The 23,752-nt window shown below is 44.9% G+C and overlaps 2 protein-coding genes across 2 annotated transcripts; both read right to left on the reverse strand.

Moving 5' to 3' along the window:
• Positions 1-112: 112 nt before the first annotated feature.
• On the reverse strand, positions 113-2,209 carry mrpl44 (mitochondrial ribosomal protein L44). Its single transcript, XM_067246616.1, has 4 exons — positions 2,031-2,209; positions 798-1,266; positions 528-706; positions 113-433 (listed from the first exon to the last, which is right to left on the reverse strand). The coding sequence occupies exons 1-4, from the start codon at positions 2,204-2,206 to the stop codon at positions 259-261; spliced, it is 999 nt and encodes a 332-aa protein (XP_067102717.1). The 5' UTR covers positions 2,207-2,209; the 3' UTR covers positions 113-258.
• A 2,655-nt stretch (positions 2,210-4,864) lies between these two features.
• Positions 4,865-22,849, reverse strand: clip3 (CAP-GLY domain containing linker protein 3). The gene is given in 16 exon segments (XM_067246635.1): positions 4,865-8,170; positions 8,312-8,384; positions 8,743-8,801; positions 9,337-9,460; positions 9,640-9,771; positions 10,113-10,259; positions 10,586-10,721; positions 11,452-11,502; positions 11,799-12,035; positions 12,222-12,340; positions 13,035-13,196; positions 13,542-13,635; positions 16,900-17,014; positions 17,016-17,037; positions 17,773-17,894; positions 22,692-22,849. Coding segments are annotated over 16 exon segments (1,806 nt in total). The 3' UTR covers positions 4,865-8,115.
• Positions 22,850-23,752: the final 903 nt, after the last annotated feature.

The raw sequence follows: 23,752 nt of genomic DNA on the forward strand, positions 1-23,752 counted from the left end.
AAGGAGCCCTAATTACCCATAAACATGACTATAACCTTCTTGAATGACATGTGGAATAAGTGTTAATAACCAAGACTGTTAGAAAAACATTACTTAAAACTGAATGCTCTGGAATACATATTTATTATGAATATTTGACTCACAGATCAAAAATATATTACACTGAAAACATTTAGCCAAATAGACAACACTGTAATTCAAATAGTCCGTTTTCTGAGGACTTTGTGATATCATTAAGCTACAAAACATTGAGTGCCTTTAGCTGCTGCTTATGGACTTGACAGCTGAAGCCTGAGATAGCTCGGGTGCAGAGAAGTCCCAGGGCCTCCGGTTCTCCGTGTAGCCGTACAGCTTCCGCAGGGCTACCCGGGCAGCCTCCTCCTCCGCACCAAAAACAGTCTCTCCAGGAGCCTCAGCCAGAAGCTTCTTATCACTGCGGATGAACACAAGTACATTAAATCACTCACACTGCTTTCCTACACACTGCATGAGGCATTGTGCTGTTGTGCAGTTGCCATGTGACATACCTGTATAATCCTACAAAGTACAGTGGGAGAACGGTACTGGCGCCAGCCGACCTGGTGAGACGTGGCTCTGGAAGGGGAACACTTCTCTTTGACAGCTCCTCAACCAGCAGGCCCATAGGGTTTACTACGGCCCACACCTCAAACAGGTCCTTCCCTACTAGCTGGGTGATCAGAAAGTCCTGAAAATTGAATGGATACAGCCATAACATGAATACAAATGGTATCGACAGCAATGCATGTCCTTTTATATTGATATTGTTTGGTTCTTACCCTGAGGAAAAGTCCAGCCCGCTCTGCCCCACTACTCTCCTGGAGAGCCCCAATCACAGCCATAAATGTTCTGTGCAGAACTTCATCCGGGACAGGAAACTTGGCACTCATGGCCAGGTCTTCAATAGCGAGGTTTCTTGCTACATGGCACACAACTGCATGGCTGGTTAAATGCCCCACCAAGGCAGAGACACCCTCTGTAGGCAAACAAGGAAAGCTTGCCCTGCACCACTCTTCCAAGAAGTCTTGGGTGAATTTCAAACCGTTGGTGTTTAACTGATTGTTATCGTTAAGGACAAGCGCAGTTGTCTCTGTGTCCATGCCTAATGAGTGTCTTCTCTCTTGCTCAGACTCAATGTAACAGGGGTTTATGAAAGCTGTCTTCAGGAGCTGAGGGGAAAAATTCTCATGGAGGCGGCTGCTGAACGCCTGGACCTCTGCATGGTAGTCCCAATTAGGCTGCTGAGAGCTAAACAACAGAAAACAATTTTTCGTGAGCAGTCACTCACCAGCACTGTTAACAGACATAGGCATATTTCATCAGACCTACCATCATGGCATTTAAGTAATTTTCCAAAGATAAATGCAATCTGCCTAGTTGTCACAGAAAATCTGTTATTTCTGTCACACAACTCTGTCATCCAACAAACACACATAATCCGGTTACCTCTCACACAAAGTCTGTGGTATGTTGTTAAGAGATATGTTAATAATTGTTGGGGTTTTGTATTAGACTTAAAAAATGCGATATGCCAATAAATTTCCAACCTTAACTTAATTGATGCATGTTTATGTTCCTATGGCATTAGGTTAGCTGTAGGCTAGCATTATGCATTTTTATTGCGAAAATTCCGCACCAAACGACATTGAAATAATGTTGACAAATGTTTAATGAACGGTATTAAAACAATTAAAAAAAAGCTAATGAAGACCCTCTTAAAATTAAGTTATCGAGATGATCAGATAATTATGATACCTGATATTCTCCTGAGGACTGTTCTGCAGTGCGAAAGGGCAGCTAGCAATAGCTTAAAAATTGTTTGCTTTTCACATACATTACATTTATAACACCAATTGATACAAATTCTCAGCATAATTTTCATCCATCATGCGTTTTTCGTTCACACTGCACGGGTCAAAATGCCTAGATCTATGACTATAGTTACAGACAAGGACGAGTCTTGACAGCTACAGTACAGTAGCTAGCTGTAGCTAGCTGACTTTGGCTTTTACCGTGGCTTAGGCAGTGGAGGACCATCAAGTTTTAATTTCCTTTCCATTAACAAGGTGTACGCTTTCATCCATCGTTTCTTTTCTCTGGTCTGAGTGAATAAGATATTTCTACAAACATTTCGGTAGTGAATACCAAATGTTAAAACACCACGATTTATAAGGTATCCTGTTGCCATGTTGGTTTGAGCAGGGTGAAAGAAAGCTAACCTCAATGAGAAATATAATTTCCGGTAGATTTTTCCACGTTTTTCAAAATAAAGGTCACTTGACAAAATTGACTTATGTCGTCAACTGGGGTACGGGAGGTGTTTTATCACTTGCAATCTACATTCAATAAGTAAATAGGAAAACTTCCCATTTACCTACAGTATATGAACAAATGTATTTGTTTGCACCTACACATTACACCTACAGGAGCTTTTATGACATCCCATTCTAAATGCATATACCAGTGGTGATTTTAGACTCTTTCTAGGGCCTAAATTTCATCTCAGCACACCTAAAAATACAATTATTATTGTTTATTATCATTTGATGCTGGTAGTTCATGAAGAAAGAGACATCCTTAGTTTTTTAATTCATACAATATTTTGCATAATAATACATAAATGTATTAATTGTTATCCAGTGAAATTAGGGATTTATTACAGGCATGCAAACTCCTCACCTTTAGGTGAGACTCACCTTTTTGAAACCAAAATGGGTAACATACGTGATTTTTGCAGATCTGATGAAAAAAAAGGTTGTGGTGTGTCGTGGCCATGGCCAACACAGCATTTTACCCGTGCTTCCCAACTTTACAACTGGCTCTGGAACCAATCGTCACTCCTAATGCCTAAATCTCACAGCCAATCAGAGGCAGAGTGGGGAGAGGTTTACAGACCCATCTTACATCATGTAGTAGAAACAATTTTAATACAATATAAAACATTATGTCTATGTGTGTTAGCTTTACAGTAAGTGATGCTTTTGACTTTTGCTTTTTAAAGTAGTTCAACACAGGTAATCCCGTTTGTTTAATAGTTTTTTATGATGTATGCTATACAAAAAAACTCTTTATGGTTAAAAGAAACATGACATTGTTTACAAGAGCACAGATTCTACGTAGATCTAGCCTCTTAATTTTGCTCTCAACGTGCACCAGATTCATGCGTTTAACTTAACTAATTTAATAAATGTTCTTCCGGGGGACCATGCCCCCGGACCTCCCTAAAGGGTCGGGGGTTCGCCGTATCCTTCTCACCTTTTTTACCCTTGACTTGTTTGCATGCCTGTTATTAGCAAGGGGGTTCGGCACTTTTGCAAAGCACTGTATTCATGTCACATTCTCATTGGGGGCTGAGGTCTGATCCTAGAATCGCCCCTGGCATATGCAATAATATGGAGTCCCCATGTGGCTATAAACTGCACATCCACTTGGGGTCTGACAGAGAACTGCCCCACAACGCATTACCGAGGTGAAGTTAGTTTCATATTCGACATTCGTCTCACACTTGGAAGATGCTACTTTGCAGCGTCGTGTTAGGGACCGGGTGAAAACTGGCCATACAATTTTGAAAAATGATGACCTTTATAATATTTTTATGAATATGAAACCTCAAACGGACACCAGAGTATTCTAACAATGTCTGGTATACTTCCACAGCCTTTACTTTTTCAATTACCTTTCAAACAAAATGATAGGAAATCTATGAAAATAGTTTAAACCTCGCAAATCTTAATAACGTTTTCAAACTTTTGAAAAAGTTTGAATAAAGTATGGCCTACTTCCACACTCTTCACTTTTTCAATTACGTTTAAAAACAAATGATAAGAAATCGCTAATCTCTGAAAAAAGCATGAAATCCTCGCTAATCTTAACAACCTTTTCAGAATTGTACTGAAAAATCTCAAATATACACCAGAGTATTCTAATAAAGTCTGGCCTACTTCCACAACGTTCGGAATTTCAATAAAGTTTCAAACACAATTCAAATAAATTGCTAATCTCTGAAAATCGTATGACATCCACAATCATTTTAATAACTTTTTCAAAATGTTGTCAAAAAATCTAAAATATACACCAGATTATTCTAATAAAGTCTGGCCTACTTCAACAACCTTTCAATTTTCAATAAAGTTTTTTGCAAAATTCAAATGAATCGCTAATCTCTGAAAATAGCATGAAATCCTCGCTAATCTTAATAACTTTTTCAGAATTGTACTGAAAAATCTCAAATATACACCATATTATTCTAATAAAGTCTGGCCTACTTTCACAACCTTTATATTTTTAATAAAGTTTCAAACAAAATTCAAATAAATTACTAATCTCTGAAAATAGCATTGAATCCACACTAATCTCAATAACATTTTCAAACCCTTAGCCTACGGATAAACTATAGCCTCTTACTTCCAAAGTGTTTCAGTTTCCAATTTGTAACACCACAATTCACTATTGGCTACAAGGTTCGATTGATTTTAAGTTTTAATATTTTGTTATGGCCACAAATACACGTGGCTACCAACATCTCAAATATCTTTTAGTCTGTAGCTAATTTGACATTTAATTATAGGCCTATTACAAGTCGTAGTAGATAGGCTAGAGAGTGACATATACAAACTGTATTAAAAAAGACAGACAAAAATACGATATCATCAGGGTCGTCAAGTTTTATCAAAAGCTATGATTAGCCTTTGATAAGAGATTACTGAGATTGCCCCCCCCCCCCCCCCCCCCGACGAGCTTTCACGTACGTATGTTTGCCTCCCCCCCATCATTTATTTTTTGTGGAAAAAATAAGACATTGGGCCTATTTGTAAAAATCAACATCAAATTTTATTATATTCATAGTCATAGTTGTCTTTATAAGCATTTTCATGCTGAGATACAGAGTTGGAAAAAAGGAGCCGTCAGAAAATACTTACAGAGCATGCATCGGTTATTTACCATGACAACAGAACTCAATCCAACAGTCTTCCCCCCAAATTCTTTATCATCATAAATAAAACATGACAACATGAGGGGTGAACACAGACAATGCTCTTAACTTTGTTACCTGTTTTGGGGGACATACAGACTCAAACACACTTAAAAAACAGGAACATAAAAATAAATATTTTAAGACAAACAAGTTGTTAAAACATGTTTCAATAAATGTTACTGACCAAAGTTAGTTATTATTCAAGGATTAAGAATAACAGCATTTTCAGACTGACCATACAACACAAAGTTCAAAATCAAATGGCATATTATCCTCGAATAGCCTAATATTCAAGGGGATTTTTCTATTTACTTGTACAGAAGATGACGAAGTGGTACAACACCGACACCTACCGGCAGATCATAGTCAGAACACCTAGTCATGTTCAACATAGGCTCCGCTATTGAGAAATACACACCACGTGCATAAACACAATCTACCATTATTTTGGTCCATTTCAGTGTCGGACAAATTAACTTGTCTAGTGAATTGGGATTTTTTTTTGTTGCAAAACCCTGGGTCAGTAAATATGCACAATTTTACACCATGTTATATTAATTTAGTTACATGTTTTAAAGATAAAGAAGATACGCTGTTTGGCAACTTGAGTCTTACTCATAAACCAAGACCTTTAGTAGGCCTCATGGCGTGGATAATTAATCTAAGTAGCCACCAATGCTTGCAACAGTAAATAAACTGGAAGGCATGATTTGACACAATTTCACCAGGGTATCAAGAAAACAATTAACAAACAAAAAAAGGGAATAAGCGAGTTTTCCCACACATAGGCTAGTCCAGAGCCATGTAAAGAGCCCGAGCCCAGAGCCATGTCTAAACCAACCAGTGTGTAAGTAAGACATTTTGTTGGTTTGGTCACCAAATGAAACATCATTATGAAAGTGACTCCTTGCCCAGCGTTAAGCCTCTAAAATGAACTGCGGACTCTTCCGCGTGGATGACTGTGCCCCAATAAGACATATCCAAAATCCAGTTTAATTTAGAATAAGGGTGATGCCCTTGTATCGTTGTTGAGCAACATCTTTCACAGGCTGTTTAAAAATGACAGTACCCATCATCCTTTAGTGAATGTCGTGAACAAGTGCCCATCTGTGGTCAGAGTAGGCTATGTGGCGGTTAGCTTGAAACTACACAGTGCGAGTCACCCTGACGACCAGGGTGTTCTTGCTGTTCAACACAGAATGTCACCCACGACAACAGTGTACAGAGAGAGGGAGAGAGAGAGAGAGAGAGAGAGAGAGAGGGAGGGAGTAGAAGATTCCTACTCACTAGTGTTTTCTCCTTCCTAGTGTGCTTACATGGTGCATTAGAGTACACAAAGACATCAACCATATCCACATAGCAAGGTACACTGGTTAAATATTGCTGTTTTTAAATGCACACTCATAGATTGAAACATTTAAGCACACAAGAGATTTAGATGGTCCGATTTGTTTTTCTTTGTCTTCTTATTTTCACATTCACAGAACTTAACCAAAGTCTTATATAGAGAGATGGAGGGGAGAGGGGGAGGAGAGAGAGGAAGAGAGGGAGGAGGGATCTAATGGGATTGCTCCTGCTGCTCCTGGCAGGACACCCCAGGAGTTAGACTGGGATTGATATCATCATTGGCAAAACAAAGTCATTTACTATGACATGGAAGGGAGGCCTGCGGTCCAAAGTTGCAATGGGATTCAAACACATTCAAATCAGGACCAAGACGGCTCTGCTAGCATGAATGCAGGGTCAGGTCTGTGCTGTCTGATGTGGAGGAGACGACAGCTCTAGATATCTGCCTTTATGTACAGTCTGTGAGTTCAACTCATTTTCCATTGCATTGTTACACTGTATTTTGGGGTTGTTAGCAATTTTGGTTAACATGTTGCAGATCTACATAACATCAGGGTTTTATGTGGTGGATCTGCTCAAGTCCATCCACATCATGTATACCAGGACAATTATTCTATTAGTAATAAACAATCAAATATATGAATTCTACAAAAGACATTGCTTCCATTCAAAGCGATGTGCAGTAAAAGGGGGGCCTGAACCTGCAACATTCGCACATTTTGATCTGCATTCAAATGCTCTAACCACTGAGCTTTACTCCCCCTTTGTCACAATTAACCCTGGTTCATTAAACATATTAATGGTGATCAGTAATGATCTGTTTTGATACGTTTCAAAGAGACCAAGAACCCTCAGGTGGCACATTGCAATTACACACGCAGGTAACTGCTGAATGGATATATTTTATTTAACTGTGTATAAGTCTAAAACGGAAGACAAGGTGAAGCACATTTAGACAGTGACATGGTAAACCCTGTTGTTGCTTTTCACTGAGATTAGAACATGCAATACTGGATGTTATTGTCATGTTTTTATTTTCTTTAGGAATGAATCAGAACCCTGTCTTTGCTCAAGCCTAAGGTTCTTCCGGAACAAGTACACAAAACCTAACTTGTAGTGCCTATACTGTACATTTTAAAATAAACATAATCTCACAAAAGGTTTTAATCTGAGATTGGGAAAGGTTCTTGGTCTCCAGGGAAACATTGTTAATACTAAGCAGCAGCAGAAATAAATAAAGTAGCAGCAAAGTGTGATTAAGCTACTTACACTTTTCTCAGTTTCTCTACTAAACAATTGTAATTGACCAAACTGTTTTAATCTACCAGATGCAGTGGGCATATTGAGACCTGATGTCCTCTGACTCAGGTAAACTAGTTACCAGATCATAGTGGGGATCTCAGAAGGGGCTTAACTAACATCCTGTCTTTTACATCATTTCTTTCGCAGGGCTCGAGTCCCAGATTTGAGAGTGACAATTATAATCGTCAAGGTTACAGAAATGGAATGCGGGTCCAGGGCATTAGTTAGATTCAAGGCACTAGGTTTTGCTATAGGACTGCTGTCAAAGAGCAGGGATTGGAGGGAGGGGGGCGGGGGCAAGAGTGTCGGTTCACTATTGTAATTCTGACAACAGCAACAGTCTGGTTAGATAAGACTGAGAGAAAAATACGGAACTGAAAGATGGACAGAAAGAGGAGGAGTGCGGCTGATCTGGTGGTGGCGGAGGAGGAGGAGGAGAGGGAAGGGGGGAGGAAAAGGGGGGGGGGGCACGGTTAGGACTGCATCTCAGCACGAAGCATCCAGGGGAACCAGCAGCAGAACAGCAACCTGGAAAGGAGGGGGTGGGGGGATGGGGATAAGATAGAAGAGTGGAAGAAACATTAGACAGTACTTACATGCAGTGAAAGGCCAGAGCAGGCTGTCGACAGCTCTGCGACGGGGTGACCCCAGAGGAGCAGGAGGCAGTACCTGGATATTGAACTCTCAGACGTGATGTCCTTGGGAGACCTCACTGCGTTGAAGTTCCGCTTGGGCTGCGACACTGCGGTGAACAAACAAGTAGACACAGTTAAGAAGGAGGTCAATGGTCAGTCTGTAAAATGTCTGTTTCTTATCGATCCGACAATGACTCGTTAAAGGAAAGCTGTTAAAGGTAGCTCTCCAGCACATAGCCATCTGGCGATGTTATCAGGGTTGTGTGTTTCATTATACATGAAAACTGCAAATCTGTCACCCCCACTCCTTAATAAGAAAATAATATTTAACTGCCGCATCGTCAGTTATGAGCCGTCTCACCCACATTTGAAAACAAACCTAGGCCCCTGGTTGTAATAATAAACATGTTCCAGTATGTATATGTGATGATGAATATTGGGATGAGGAAGGGGACGGGTACTTACTGGTGACCTGGTGGACCTTCTTCACCATGGACGCATCTCCTTCCTTGGGTCCACCGATTCTGAACAGAACACCAGTCAATTTCACAATCAGTACCTCAGTCAAAACACCCTTAGTCTTTAGTATGCAATTAAAGGAAATGTGGTCAGTTTGGAAGTGAAGTGGGGGAGTCAGATGGCTGAGTGGTTAGGGAAGCGGGCTAGTAATCAGAAGGTTGCTAGTTCGATTCCCGGCTATGCCAACCAAATGACGTTGTGTCCTTGGGCAAGGCACTTCACCCTACTTGCCTCGGGGAGACTGTCCCTGTACTTACTGTAAGTCGCTCTGGATAAGAGCGTCTGCTAAATGGCTAAATGTAAATGTAAGTGTGACAGGAAAGGCAGGGAGAGAGGGGAAGAAAAGGGCCAAGGCCAGATTTGAACCCAGGCCACTGAGGTAAGGCCTCAGCCTTCATGGTAGCATATCAGATAATAAATGTGGGCACCAGTGAAGCTCTCTCTGACACGGCTTGTAAAAAAATCGAAATATCCTTGGATTCGATTTGAATTGAACTGAATGTATTTGTTGAGCGATCTGTATGAGGGAGCGGGGTGTACCTCTGGACGCGGGACGGGGGGGCGAAGACACCATACTTGGGCAGGCAGCTGAAGTAGCGCACCCCAAACACCGAGCCGTCATGTTTCCCCGTAGGGTGCTCCAACTCCACCCCGAACCAGTAACCTGGACACACACACACGGACAAACACACACACGTGGTCAGACACGCACACACACACACACACACACACAAAAAGATGAAAAAAAGATGAAAAAATGCTCAGCCTACAAAGCAGTTTGCAAACGCCAGATCTGGTCAAAGACCAAACAAAACAGGTAAACAAGCAGGTAAATAATCAAACCTGGAGCGAAGTCTGTCTTGCCGTAGAAACGCACGGTGCCTTGTTTCTGTCCCGCCACCAGCACCTGATCCCCCACATCCACCTGCAGCTCTGGGTCCACACTGGCCACTGATGCTGACTTTTTCTTCAGGGCTGCAAAGTATGGCAAAACAAACAACCTTATCTATCATGGAATCCTGAACCACAACCCCAGAAACACATGGACATGTACTATCACCTCCTGTAGGTCTTGAACTTTATTGAACTATCTGCCTGAGCTACTAAGCAGTAGGTGTTTGGGCAGGATATGGGTCACAGTTATCAAGACAGCTAATCTAAGCCAATCAGCTAAGCTAGGAATAAATAAAAAGCCATAAAGAAAGTTTAAATATACAACAATATGATTCAAGATATTATTTAAATACAGGATATGATCCACAGTTGTGCTCGTTGAACATCCGTTCCTGGACGATCAGAGACGGCTCCCCTCCTACCTTTCTCTCTCCCCTTCTCCTTCTTCTCCTTCTTGTTCTTCCCTGTGACGCGGGAGAAGTCCATGCGGGGCGTCCGGGGGGTGGAGGTGACGGAGGAGGGGGTCTGGTCCTGGGCCTTGGAGATCTTAGACACGGGGGCGAAGATGCCTGGAGAGGGGAAAGCAGAGGGAGGAGGGATGAGGCGAGGGCCAGCCTGCCTGGGAGCTGGCCTAAGACGCCGACCACATCAGAGCAGATCTCCTAGGACAGTAGCATTATGGCCCAACATCTAATGTAGTCAATGAGAGCTTAATTACATTCATTATAGTGATCCTTTTCTACCCATTTGGAAGTGTACAATTGGAAGTGTACTTTATATTCACACACAACTTCAGATACACATACACAGACAACTTAGATCGAAATAAATAAATAGATGCAGGTTTTTTTGCTACTTTGCAAGTCTACTTTTAAGTACAATGTTCCTGTCGTACCCAGTTTGGGGGGGCAGATGAAGTAGCGGACTCCGCCCACGCTGCCGTCGTTCTTGCCCTCCGGCTCGTCCAGCTCTACGCCCACCCACTGGCCGCTGGCGAACTCCGTCGTGCCACAGAAACGCAGGGTGCCAGTCTGACGGGGGCACAACCGGGCAGTCAGAGGGGTGAGTGTGTGTGTGTGTGTGTATATTAGTGGGGCGTCTATGTGTGTGTGTGTGTGGTGTGTATGCGTGTCTGTCTATGTGTGTGGTGTGATCTGATGTGATCTGCGTGTGGGTATATGTGTTTGGCGTGTGTGTATATATATATATATACATACAGTATGTGTTTGTATATATGTGTGGGAGTGTAATCTTACGACCTACATACAGCATCATCCAACCACCTCTATATGTTCCACCTAGTTTGAGTTTTCTATTAACTCATTATTAATATCTGACTTCACAGTGATATTTCATCCTCATACATGTCGACCAGGATAGAGAATAGAGAACTTTACAGGTCCACTAAGTACAGTAAACACAGTAGGAGACCCCACTGACAGACCAGTCTAGCATGAGTTAGACACAGACACAACGATAAACTAGATAATACATGGACACCTCCAGGTGTAGATCTGTAAGTATCCAGACAGATGTAAGTCTATAGGTGTTTTATTAGATGTTAGACAGACATACATGCGTAGATCTGCAAGTATCCAGACAGATGTAAGTCTATAGGTGTTTTATTAGATGTTAGACAGACATCCAGGTGTAGATCTGTAAGTATCCAGACAGATATAAGTCTATAGGTGTTTTATTAGATGTTAGATGGACATACAGGTGTGGATCTGTAAATATCCAGACAGATGCAGGACTACCCACCTGTTTTTCAGGGGGAGGTGATGAGTTGTCATCACTGCAGTGTTGTGGCAGCTACATGTGTGACACAAGTGGAAACACACGATGCACTGTGTCAGTCCAGCGTCCCTCCACACAGAGCACCAGAGCCTGCACTCCAGCCCAGCCCACCCTCCCCTCCTCTCCCCTCCACCTCTCCGTCACCCTCCCCTCCCTCAGTCTCTCCATCTCGCTGTCACCTCTCTCTCCCTCCATCTCTCTGTGCTGTCCCTCTCCCTCCATGTCTCCCTCCACCCCTCTCCGTCCGTCTCTCCGTTACCTCCCTCTCCCTCCATCACCCCGTCCTGTCCCGTCCCCCCTCCATCCCGTACCTTCATGTCGTCCAGCAGGATGCGGTCCCCCAGCTTCAGCCCCAGGGAGGACAGCATGAGGTTCCCAGGGATATTGTCGTAGTTGGTCAGGGTGGCCCTTGGCAGGTTGCAGCTCAGGGGCACAGAGTCCAGCAGCAGCTGCTTCAGCTCCTTGGCCACCATGGCCGCCTCGGCCTTGTCCAGGCTCATGTCCATGGGGTCTGGCACCACCTCGGCAGGGCCCTGGCCTTTGTCGTTCTGGAGGTGGGGCGGGGTGGAAGGAGGGAGGGAGGGAGGGAGGAGATGTCAATAAAGTGGAGAGAAAGGAGAACATTTAAGTTTTCGGACACGTTTAAGACATTCACGGCCATGTTGGCTCCTTCTCTGAGGTGCATGAGTCACTCTGACAGCAGGGTATAGATAGACGGCCATTTTGGCTCTTACTCTGACAGTGGGGTTGGCTCCATGCTCCAGCAGACACTTGACGGAGCCCAGACACAGGTTAGAGGCAGCGATGTGCAGAGCTGTGCCATGGTGGAAATCACTGCATGTCGAGTTCAGCACTGTGGAGAGCATACATTCACACACACGCACACACAGACACACGCATGCAAACACACATCCACATTTAACATACAGCACATCAGGCAAAATTCAATCCTCTCAAGTCCTCTCAAGTCTCCCAGGCCTTCATAAAGCCAGACTTCACACACACCCATTCACCAGCAAAGTAAATCAGAGCCCCAGACCTGCTAGATCCTGCCTCTCTACTTAGTACCAGCAGACCCCCACCCCCCACCCCAGGTCCTGGGCTGTTCCAGGGGCACTCAGACCAAGTGGTGGTCTGGTCCAGTCCAGTCTGGCTGCTGGATAAAGGAGGGTTAATGGGTGGAAGCCGACCAATCAATGAGCAGCTCGGTGAGGAGGTGTGTGGGTCAATGGAGGGCTTAATGAAATGGACCTGGGTCAATCCTGGAGGGGCTGGAGAGAGGGCCTACGCCAGGTAACTGGTGTGTGTGTGAGTGTGAGTGTGAGTGTGTGTGTGTGTGAGTGTCTCTACGGAGGAGTGTGGGGGTCTAAGATCAATGACAGGAGCTGGAGCTGAGTTGGCTTGGAGTGTCTTGACTTGTGTGTATGGGTGAGTGCAAGTGTGTGTGTGTGTGTGTGTGTGTGAGAGAGAGAGAGATAGAGAGAGAGAGAGAGAGAGAGAGAGAGAGAGAGAGAGAGAGAGAGAGAGAGAGAGAGAGAGAGAGAGACCTCTGGGTTTGGAGGCCTTGAGCAGGACCCTGATGAGCTCTGGGACGTCGAAGTAGGCGGCGTAGTGGAGGGCGTTCATGTTGGTCCAGCGACTCCTCAGACTCACGTCCGCTCCCTGAGAGATCAGCTGAGAGGACAGGCGCAGTGCTGCCGCCGGGTCACCTGCACACACACAAATACACACACACAAATACACACACACATATACACACATACATATTAATTTGTTCGCGTGTTTGTTGAGTTGTTGTTTTGTCTTTAAATATTTACTAGATTTTCTTATTCAGGCATTCACTCGCATACATTCAATCCCTCGCTCACTCATACACTTACTACTTATACACGTTTCGTTATTTTAGTTTGAAACTCACAAGGGAAGCACCAACAGCTAGAAGGAGGGGCAGGAGGAGGAGAGAGAGCCAGAGGGAGAGGTATAGAAAGAGGGAGTGAGCAGGAGAAGGGGGTTCGGCAGAGGAAGAGAGGGGGGTGAGAGTGAGAGTTCCATACCAACTCCGTGGGCCCCAGCCTTGCAGCTGTAGTGGAGCAACGTCATGTCTGTCAGTCCGTCACGGTCGTTGACATGGCAACCACGTTTCAGGATCTGTAAGAGGACACCAGGAGAGGTCAGAGAGAGGAGAAGGGGGAGGAGGGGAGGGGGTGAGAAAGAGAGGAGAGGAGGGGAGAGATGAGAAGAGAAGAGAGGAAGGGAGAGATGAGAAGCGAGGAGAGGAAGGGAGAGATGAGAAGAGAGCAGAGGAAGGGAGAGATGAGAAGAGAGGAGAGGAAGGGAGAGATGAGAAGAGAGGAGAGATGAGAAGAGAGGAGGGGAGAGATGACAAGAGAGGAGAGGAGGGGAGAGATGAGAAGAGAGGAGAGATGACAAGAGAGGAGGGGAGAGATGACAAGAGAGGAGAGGAGGGGAGAGATGAGAAGAGAGGAGAGGAGGAGAAGAGAGGACAGGAGATGAGAGAGGAAGGAGAGAAAGACAAAGTGAATATAGAATCCTTTCACAGCCGCAGGGATGTCAGAGGAACTTGTGTACAGGGGTATTTGAACCGGCAACCCCCCTCGCCTACGACACCAAGCCTGCCGGTCCTCCCCTCCCTCCCTCCCTCCCTCCCTCCCTCCCTCCCTCCCTCCCTCCCTCCCTCCCTCCCTCCCTCCCTCCCTCCCTCCCTCCCTCCCTCCCTCCCTCCCTCCCTCCCTCCCTCCCTCCCCTCCCTGACCTCTCACAGCTGGGTGTCTCTGACAGGAGCGTCCCCCCCCCCCCTCCCGCACAGCTGCTAGGCCTAGGCCCAGCTCGCCTGGCTGTGATGACGATGAGGATCAGGCAGGAGGGGAGGGGCAGGTTTTCTGCTGAGTCATAAGACTGAAGCAGAGCACTGCAAAAACTGTACATCTAGCTGAGTGGGACCATCTAGTTTGTAGTTTTCTTTTTTTATCTAGTTAGACTTGTTTCTCGTATAAATGGCTCCATTTAAGTAAACGATTCATCATTTGAAGAAATCTTATTAAGTGGAATGTTCTTACCGATCTGGTAGCCGACTACTTGTTTTAAGCATAGCAAGCTCCTGACTATATTTTTCCACTGATATTTTGTGTCGAGGTCCTCTGCATGATTGAGTCATCACCACAGACCAGAACCGGTGCCTTCAAAAGATGAGTGGGAATTTCAATCACGTTGGGTTGAAGCTAGTCTTCTAAAACTTGCTGCTAGATACAGTCGGTAGTCAGATAACAGCCACCTTTTCTAACAAGACTCCAAGGTCATGAAAGGTCATGTTATCATCCAGTCAGTTCACTTAAAGTGTCTGCTATCCTATCCTACGGTGTATTCCCCAAAGACGGAGCAGGAGAAGAACTCCACTGGGTAAAGTAGAGGCACGACAGTAATGACAAGGCGGAGAGGAGGGGGGAAGATACACAGGACTACTGTCTGTGGAAAGACAGTTCATTATCGACCACTGTCAATCAACAGAGAAGGAGAACTCTCATCTACACTTGTCTCTTGCCAGACCCACCATCCACACACACACACACACTTCTGAAATCCTCCCTGCTCACACATACGCAGGTACAGGTGTGTGTGTCTTCTCTTCACAGACAGGTTATCTCCTGGGACAGAGAGATGACTGTGAACGTCTACCAGTGAACAGGAGTCTTCCAGAAAGATCTCCTTAGCTGTCATGCTACCATGAGGCTGTCCTGAACCCCAGACTGGCTCTGCAGTCTGTCTTCTACAGACACTGTGTCTTGGCCCAGAGGCTGAGGCTGTGTATAGTCGTGGCCCTGCCAGAATGGTGTGTGTGTGTAGACTCAGTGATTTACTGTCCATCTGAGTGCATAGTGTGTCTGGATAATGGAGAGGCCTTATTATCTCAGCCTCTATTACACACACACACGCAGACACACACAGACACACACACACACATTCATTGTGTGTTTCCCGCTCTCCAGGGCTGGTTTATGTGTTGGTATTGATCCAATAGCACCGAGAGTGCCTGGAGTCCTCTGCCACTCTATTGTGTGTGTGTGTGTATGGGGGGGGAGTGAGAGAGACAAAGATAAATATATGTATATAGAGGGGACAGAAGCGAGAGAGTGACAAAGAGAAAAATAAATGCTCTGCGTATTTGTGAGATACACAGAGAGAGAAGAGAGAGGGAAAGAGAGAAAGGTAGGGAGAGAGAGATTACCATCCTCCCTTTCTCCACAACAACACAACTCTGGCCTATCAAAACTGTTCTACATACCTCCCTCCTACCTCTCGCTTCCCCTCTTTTCTTTACGGGGATTTGAGAGAAAGCGAGCACGGCCACAAAAGCACTTCCAACGCTCACATTATAGTAGCTGTTCCATAAGCTTCACCTCATCATCAACAACATGATGTAAACACCAGATCCAGAACAAAGGAGACCCACCTAACCCAGCCGAGGCTGACAGAGTAAAGGCAGCTTTGGGACCGAAAGGAAGCAGATCCTGCACTAGGAGAAATTGCAGCCAGTCCCTGAAAATCTGTTCTGTCTGACAAGAAGCTGGAACATCTGCTTCCTTGTGAGACTACTCCTAAGATTTGACACGTCTCAAACAATCTTGAAAATTGCTGTTTTTTTTAACAGCTAGAAATCATCTCTGCTGTTTAAATCATGTCGGCTGTTCCCCAGTTTTAGACTCCAGAGCTTCCTGGCTTGCGCCAGTCCTCACTGTGCTCCAGTCAGTACTGCTGCAGAGGGGAGAGAAAGAGCTTGTTGTGATGAGTGTGCTGTGGCTTCCCTTTGTTCTCTGTGCTCAGCTCGCCAGCCTGTCCTGGCTGTAACTGGGTCAGCGTAACAAGACGTCTCTAATCCCGTAAAGAACCGCGGAGAGAGAGGAAGAGAGAGAGACAGGGTGAGAGACAGAGAAAAGGAAAGGGCAACAACTGCTGACACATACAGCACAATAACAATGCCTCCAGACCCCCCCTCTCCACCTTCCCTTCTACACTCCCCTCCTCTCCAACCCCCTCCCTCCTCTACCACAACCATCACTCCTCTCCTATCCTCTCCTCCTCCTCTTGTCCTTTCTCCCAGCCTCCTTCTTGGATCAGGAAACTCTATCTCCTGGCTGGCCGAGCAAGCAATACCACAGCAGAAAATCAGGGCTGGCGAGCTGAGCACAGATCAATGGGCCTAGCTGTCTGTCCAACTCCGGTTCACTGCCCCTTCTCTTGGCTTTCTGTTATCATGTTTCAGCCTGCATGGTACCGGACGTCCATGATAGAAACATGGACAGACAAGCGACTAACAGACACAGAGAGCTCTAGGCCCGGCACGGAGGGGAAAGGAGGAAGGGCGGACTGGGGTTAGAGTCTGTGTCGGACACCCACCTCGTTGCCGATGAGGTCGATCTTGTGCTGCACCTGGGGAACCCACTGGCGGATGATGGCGAACAGCTCCGGGATGGTGGTCTGAGGATCCAGCAGGATCTCCAAGCAGGCGGGTCGTCGGGTCGAAGAACGTGAAGGCTGAAGGGGAAGAGGATGACGGGAGGAAGGAGGGAGGATGGGAAATAGAGGGTGTGAGGATGGAGCGAGGAGGTCGGAGGGATGGAGGAGAGAGGGAGGAGGGAAGGAGAGGGGGAGGAAGGGAGGAAAGACAAAGAGGAAGGGAGGAGGAGAGGAGCAGAAGACAAGCGTAGAGGAAGAAACGTAGAGGTTTGGAGGAGGGGAATGAGGAGGGCAGAGAACAACACCAGATTCATTATTTCTTCTTCTTCGTCATCATCATCTTCATCATCATCCTCTGCCTCTCTAGTTGTTTCTTGTGCTGTCCGTACAGCCCGCATGTTACCTCTGAGCACCAAACTTGCAGTGCGCTGCTAAATATGATTTGTGATTTTACAGAGTGGCTATTCAAGTGAGTGTTCTCATGCACCACTGTATTGCATGCTAAGCAGAGCAGACCAGCACAGAATATGAAAGAAGCTCTTCATTTTCCTCAGTCTCAAACCTCTTGGTCATGATGGCCTGTAGAACCAGTCTGTATTCATTAGAACAGACTTGAACATATCCAGCAGTGTTATTCCACAGCCTCTTTAATGAGAACCCATATCTATCACCAATAGCTATCACCAATTTGGCATATTCTCAGAATTCACAAGCAGGGAGACAGAAGTCTGTCTAGTAAACCCCAAACTGATCAAAAAGTCCAATATTAGGACCAGAACCAGGACCAGGACTGAGATCAGGACCAGGACCCACCGTAGTCCTTGGGGAGCGGGGCCTGGGCGGAGGGGTGCACCATGGGTCTCTTACGAGGCTCGTGGACGGGGCTCTGGTACTCAGAGACAGGCTGGCCTCCTCCTCCACCTCCCCGGTCTCTTCTTTGTCATGCTGATAGGGGACTCTGGGCCTGGGGAGGAAGAGAGGGAGGAGGGAAGAGAGGAGGAAAGAGGGTGGTGAGAAGGAGAAAAGGATGATCTGTTACAGAGTCAATGCAACATTAAAACACAGTGCTGCTTCGTCATGCAGGTTCAATCCCAGGTCAGTCCAACATTCATCGTCAGTTTGGAGGGCAGAGAGTCAGCATGGAATTTCTTATTGGAAAGAATGAGAATCGGAATGCAGCCAACTTTCTGCGATGGACAGTTGGAGCTACAGGGAGTCATTCCCTTTGAGAGTCATTGGTTCCCATGGCAGCGTTTCTCTGGCATGCTTCTAGCCAGCAGGTGCCATCCCTCTCTCCATCCCTCCCTCCTTTCATCCCTCTCCAGTTCTCCTTCTCTCCCTTCATTCTTTTCTCCATACTTCCATCCCTCCTTCACTTAGGGCCCTGGCCAGGCTCTATGTTTAACTCTGGGGCCTGTGTGTGTGTGTGGATGTGTGTGGTGTGTGTGTGTGTGGGAGAGAGAGAGAGAGAGAGAGAGAGAGAGAGAGAGAGAGAGAGAGAGAGAGAGAGAGAGAGAGAGAGGGCCAGAGAGAGAGAGAGAGAGAGAGAGCCAGAGAGAGAGAGAGAGAGAGAGAGAGAGAGAGAGAGAGAGAGAGAGAGAGAGAGAGAGAGAGAGAGAGAGAGAAAAGAGGAGAGAGAGAAAAAGGGAGAGAGAGAGAGAGAGAGAGAGAGAGAGAGAGAGAGAGAGAGGAGAGAGAGAGAGAGAGAGAGAGAGAGAGAGAGAGAGAGAGAGAGAACAAGAAAAAATGAAATAGATAGGAAGTGTCAAAGAAAATTCTAGCGGAACTGTGAAGATTTGAATATAGTCAAAAATGGCGGTTTCAATACAATTTATTTAGTTTGTACAACTTAAGAATGAACAGAGTACTCTGTGATCAGTCATGACCGAAGGACGTGCTACAGGTCGTTCGGTAGAGTGATGGAGAACAACCATAAAGCCCTGCCTTATATAAACTTAGAACAAAGGATCTTCAAGATGTTCAATCAATCAATATAGCAGTCTCTGTGATTGGCCAGCAATACTCAGTGACAGTTTGACTCCACATCAAGTGTCCCACAGTTCTTTGATGTCACAGCTCCCTCTCTAAATGAGGAGATGGTTAATGATACACAAACAGGATGTCTGACTTGGCCAGCTCCTTGGCCAAAAGGTTAGGTTAGCTGGCTCAACTGAGATATATATACTGTGAATAGAATCAAATAACTAAACTGCAGTTCAATGGAAAAACACTGAGGCAAAGGTTTACACACACTGTCGTAAAAAACAACCAGGTTTCTCAGAAAGACAAACGCTCACTACATTACAGATTTATGAGCGGGAACTGTTGTATTGCATCTTAGATCTTTCTCTCTTTGTGCTGAACTATTAAAAAACTAACATGTCTCAATAGAGAAGCTGTGTTTTGAAGTTTACCATCTCCCTGCTATTATTGTAACAGTATGTATATATATATTTAATGTTATTGATTAATCCCACCTGACTGATACATTTGGAAGCGTGCTGTGGTCATTTCTAAGATGCGTGAGAGAGAAAGAGAGAGGGAGAGTGTGTGTGAGTGCGTGGGGGCAGTGAGTGAGTCACAGATTGCTCTAGGGCCTGTGTGTGTGTGTGTGTGTGTGTGTGTGTGCATGCGTGTGCTTGTGTGTGTGCATGTGTGTACATGTGTGCTTGCTGCAGCAGCTGAACCAGAGTGAGGAGACAATGCTAATTGATGCCCACCTCTCAGTGCTCGGCATGCAAATTCTACCTGCCAACGTCCATCATCAGTTCAGAGCTACATTAATGCAGGTGCTCTCTCTCGTCCATCCATCCTGACTATTCTCCTGCATGTATCAGATATTTGACAGCACTTATGTCAGAGGTGCTGATCACACTAAAGCATTTAGGCCTCTATGGAGAGGGCATCATGTCAGAATATCAATACTGAGACATAATGAACATAAGTACCATCTGGTTCATAGCTTCAGTACAGGCCAGTGCTCAATGCCAGCTTAGTTCTACATACAGTAGATACACAAAGGTTGAGTATGTGTGTACGTGTGGGGCAAGGGTATTGAGTGTGTGGGTGTGTGTGTGTACGTGTGTGTGTGTGTGTGTGTGGGGGGGGGGGTACCAGAGAGAAGGGGGTTTGACAGTCTGCATAGCTTCTTATCCCATACTATAGACCAGATGTGTAGTCTGACTGCCAACACCAGTTAATAGGATGAATCTTTGGCATATACACAAGCTTTGGTCAGTAAGCCTCATGTATACAAAAACTCTGCATATCACCAGTCTACTACAGCACTATAGGGTTCATCCAAAAGACATACAATCTTCTTTGAGGATTAAGGTTGGTTATAGTTCCTGCTCTGTGACATTGAAAGTAAAAAGGCCTTGACAAATTAAATTGGATGGGATTTCAACCCATCCATCCACCAGACTGTTCTAGATTTGTATCAGCAGCTGGAGAGAGAGGGTAAACTAAACCCAGTCAGACACAGATCCTGTGCTGATACTAATACAGCCATACTGTACTGTGATACTAACACAGCCATACTTTACTGTGATTCTAACACAGCCATACTGTACTGTGATTCTAATACAGCCATACTGTACTGTGATTCTAACACAGCCATACTGTACTGTGATACTAACACAGCCATACTGTACTGTGATTCTAACACAGCCATACTGTACTGTGATACTAACACAGCCATACTGTACTGTGATTCTAATACAGCCATACTGTACTGTGATTCTAACACAGCCATACTGTACTGTGATACTAACACAGCCATACTATAAGAGATAACCAGGCAGACAGGGTTAGAGCTTTAAGTACACCGACTATACTGACCGCCTGTTTCTCTGCATTGCATCATATTGAGGGCAGCCCCATTTTAACTAACCCACCGTGCTGACCAGGACACATCTTAGTCCAAATGATTTGAGGGTGATTATCAGTGCAAAGAAAGAGAGGGGGATGTGATTGGGATTATTGATGGTGTGTCTGTTCAGTTACTGTTATCATTGTCCCTCCATGGTATTGTGGAGTACATCCATGGTTGGCATTTGAATATCTATGAGTAGCATGAGAATGGTCATGTGAATATCTAGGCAATGTCAATGTGTTCTTTTTTGATGTATCTGCATTTTAGTATTGCTTATTTTACATTCCTCTGTAAAGCTTCCTTGGGTGTGTGAAAGGTACTGATTCAGTCTATCTTTCATCTGTCTATATGCATATGGAACCATCTGGTGCTCATCACAATCAATATTGTCTACAGTAGGTGATCAAATGTTCCTACTTCATAAAGTAGCTAGTACAGCCTGTAACCTATTAGCCTGGTCGTTTATATATGGCTGTTCACAACCAGTGGACATTTAGGCATAACACTTGATGTTAAAGAAATTAAAAACTGTTTGGTCAAACCACAAGTGACGCAAGCATTTACGTGCAGATTTGAGATAGGAAAAAACAAGGTTTCTAATTAACCCAGTCATGTTCAACGGTGTTACGCAACGGTACTCATAAGATACGAACATTGAGACATGCTCGTGACCAACCGAGATAACCGTGGACGCAGGTCGCAGAGATCACACAGGTCATGTTGAGTCCTAATACCCCATATGCACAATTCTTTTCTCATCGCTATGGCCAACGATTTAAAATGTCGAAGTTGCATATTTTGGTGAAGACGGAGAATGTTTATATTATTTCTGCTCAATATGATCTTAAATGGGACACCCTGATTCTCCACTATTTCTCATGCCGTTCAAAATGATGTACCGTGCTACTTCCTGTGAATACTGCATGTAGGCCTATGCCAAGTCATTCTAAAATGATCAAAACAAACTATTATTTGTGTTCCACACTACAGCCGGTTAAAATTCAGTCAAGGCCTATTCAGTCTAGTGCGGGAGAGAAAAGCAGAGAGAAAGAGGGACTCCTCCATTTTATAAACACAATACCACAATGTGTTGAGGGTCGTTTACATTTCAGTCGTGAAAAACCCGTTTTATGTAAAACGTGAATGGTTATGAATGATAGGCTATTCATATTGCTTCCGGTTATTAGCAGTGTACGAGAAATGTGTCTTTTTTACTCCTGCGAATGTGCGTAGTGGAGGGCGTGTGGCATGTAGGCTACTCTACTCGGAGATAGGGGAGAAAAACGCCCCGTTGTCAAACAATAAGAAGGATGCTGCGAAATAAATCCACGCGTATATACATTAAATTGCATCCACATTGATCGATAAAATAGGAGCATTTTCTTCAGTATCTGTCCTGTTCTGTAGCCTATAATGGCAGAGAGAATAAACAAATTCACCCAAGGGGATTCAGTGGAACCGCGTCTCATGGCTTCTCCATCTTTCTGAGTTCAGCATGCAACCCGAGGAACGCCGTAATGAAAAACAAAAACCTATCACATCTGCCCCACTGAATTAGCGTATGAACATGTCACATTATTAATCAAACATAATCACTGTCTCACCTGAAAACAAGCCTCGGTTTGATTATCTCGAGCTTCTCCTCTCGGCAGATTTGTTGCGGTCTCGCTACGGAGAACAGAGATGGTGCTGAAGATGCTGCTGGAAGGCTCGAACTCTCTCTGCCTGCGTCACGGATGTGAGTCACGCGCGTTCATGGACCACTACAAGCCTTTCCTCTGCAAACAGCCTACAAGCAAGCACACGCTACACAATCCAGAGTGCTATGCAAATTTGTAGGCCTAACTTTTTTTTTTACAGTATTCCTGTGTGGATTTCAACTTTGGTTTTCACAGTCTGGCCATTTATAAAGCAAAGGTGCATCATGGGTCTCTTGCGAGGCTCGTGGACGGGGCTCTGGTACTCAGAGACAGGCTGGGCCTCCTCCTCCACCTCCCCGGTCTCTTCTTTTGTCATGCTGATAGGGGACTCTGGGCCTGGGGAGGAAGAGAGGGAGGAGGGAAGAGAGGGAGGAGGAAAGAGAGGAGGGTGAGAAGGAGAAAAGGATGATTTGTTACAGAGTCAATGCAACATTACAGTAAAACACAGTGCTGCTTCGTCATGCAGGTTCAATCCCAGGTCAGTCCAACATTCAGCGTCAGTTTGGAGGGCAGAGAGTTCGTCAGCATGGAATTTCTTTTTGGATGGAATGAGAATTGGAATGCAGCCAACTTTCTGCGATGGACAGTCTTCTAAATATTACAGTCTGGCCATTTCTAAAGCAATACAGTGATGCTGGTGATGTATGTTAATGTGGTCATTATGTATAGCAAGTTTCATCTATACACCAGTCTTTTACACTGAGAACAGAGAGGGAATAGATTTCCCTGGAGGCCTGAGGAAAGTAGTTCCCCCCTGTATATTACAGACTGTTCATTTATAAAGTATTACAGTGATGCTGATAATGTATGTTACTGTGATCATAATGTATATAGCAAGTTGCATCTATACACCGGTCTTTTACTCTGAGAACACAGGGGGAACAGATTTCCCTGGAGGCCCGAGGAAAGTAGTTCCCCCCTGTATATTACAGTTTGTTCATTTATAAAGTATTACAGTGATGCTGATGATGTATGTTACTGTGATCCTTATGTGTAACACATTTCATCTATACATCAGTCTTTTACACTGAGAACACAGGGGGAACAGATTTCCCTGGAGGAACCGTTCAAGTTTACACGGGGGGAATCCCCACCCCCACACACTTTGGATTTTGGATCGCTCCAGTTAAACAGTTGCTTGGTATTCAGGTTGTCCTCAAAGTGAGCGTAAACTATTACGCTTTTCTTTTTTTTCGCATGGTGCCGTGGCCATAGCGGC

The sequence above is a fragment of the Osmerus mordax genome, chromosome 11 (assembly GCF_038355195.1).
Source record: "Osmerus mordax isolate fOsmMor3 chromosome 11, fOsmMor3.pri, whole genome shotgun sequence".
Taxonomy (NCBI): Eukaryota; Metazoa; Chordata; class Actinopteri; order Osmeriformes; family Osmeridae; genus Osmerus; species Osmerus mordax.

What these genes read in the sequence shown, in the direction of transcription:
- mrpl44 (XM_067246616.1), bottom strand. Translation starts at nt 2,206, where the DNA reads ATGGCAACAGGATACCTTATAAATCGTGGTGTTTTAACATTTGGTATT. An exon ending in GGGCTGGACTTTTCCTCAGG is followed by an intron (nt 707 to 797) that starts GTAAGAACCAAA and finishes TTCAATTTTCAG; the next exon opens with GACTTTCTGATCACCCAGCT. An exon ending in TACTTTGTAGGATTATACAG is followed by an intron (nt 434 to 527) that starts GTATGTCACATG and finishes GTTCATCCGCAG; the next exon opens with TGATAAGAAGCTTCTGGCTG.